Consider the following 637-nt stretch of genomic DNA (forward strand, 5'->3'; position numbering starts at 1 on the left):
CCACAACCTTAAGATCGGTGTCCTGAACCCATCCATGGCAGAAGGTGAAGCCACGGCAGGTTCCTCCCCCGTCCTTGCTCTGGTTCCTTCCATGCTGTTTCTCCATCTTACCTTCTCAGAGGAAGGGAGAAATGGCTGCTCTGCCATGAGGAAGAGCACAGTGGGGTTAAAAAGCCGATTCAGTGGCAGGGGAGGACCCTGGGAGTTTGAAATGTCAGGTCTGGGGCCAAGCAAGGGACTGCAGAGCCTGAAACCAGTGTGCAAAGAGCAGCAATGAGCCACCAGCCACCGTGACATCGCGTCCTGCCCAAAGCGGAGGTGGGAGCATCAGTTGGGGTGAGCAGCAAATCATCTCCCACGCTGAGCAGCATGTGGGTACGTGCTGAGGAGGAGTCCCGGCACCTTGCTGACTCTATGCTCATTTCTTCTGCAGACAGGGTGGCAAGAGGGTGACCTGCTTTTGCTGGTGCTGGCTGGGATACGGCAGCAGGGGCACAACTGCAGGGCAGCAGCACTGGACAGGGGGGCAGCAGCTCTGGATGGGCGGGTGGCAGCTCTGGATGGGCGGGTGGCAGCACGGGATGCGGGGGCAGCGATGCTGCAGTGGCAGGGGGGGGGGGGGCAAAGGGGGGCGGGG

At 60.9% G+C, this 637-nt stretch overlaps 1 protein-coding gene across 1 annotated transcript in view; it reads right to left on the reverse strand.

Annotated features, from left to right (window-relative positions):
* Positions 1-418: 418 nt before the first annotated feature.
* The window catches only part of LOC104498100 (sperm mitochondrial-associated cysteine-rich protein-like), a gene marked incomplete at its 5' end in the record, with an annotated part of 603 nt that continues 384 nt past the window's right edge, over positions 419-637 (reverse strand). Inside the window, one exon of the mRNA XM_010141437.1 lies at positions 419-629. Within this exon, the coding sequence (XP_010139739.1) occupies positions 419-629 (211 nt within the window). The remainder of the gene's footprint in view (positions 630-637) is intronic.

The sequence above is a fragment of the Buceros rhinoceros genome, unplaced genomic scaffold (assembly GCF_000710305.1).
Source record: "Buceros rhinoceros silvestris isolate BGI_N320 unplaced genomic scaffold, ASM71030v1 scaffold7828, whole genome shotgun sequence".
Taxonomy (NCBI): domain Eukaryota; kingdom Metazoa; phylum Chordata; class Aves; order Bucerotiformes; family Bucerotidae; genus Buceros; species Buceros rhinoceros.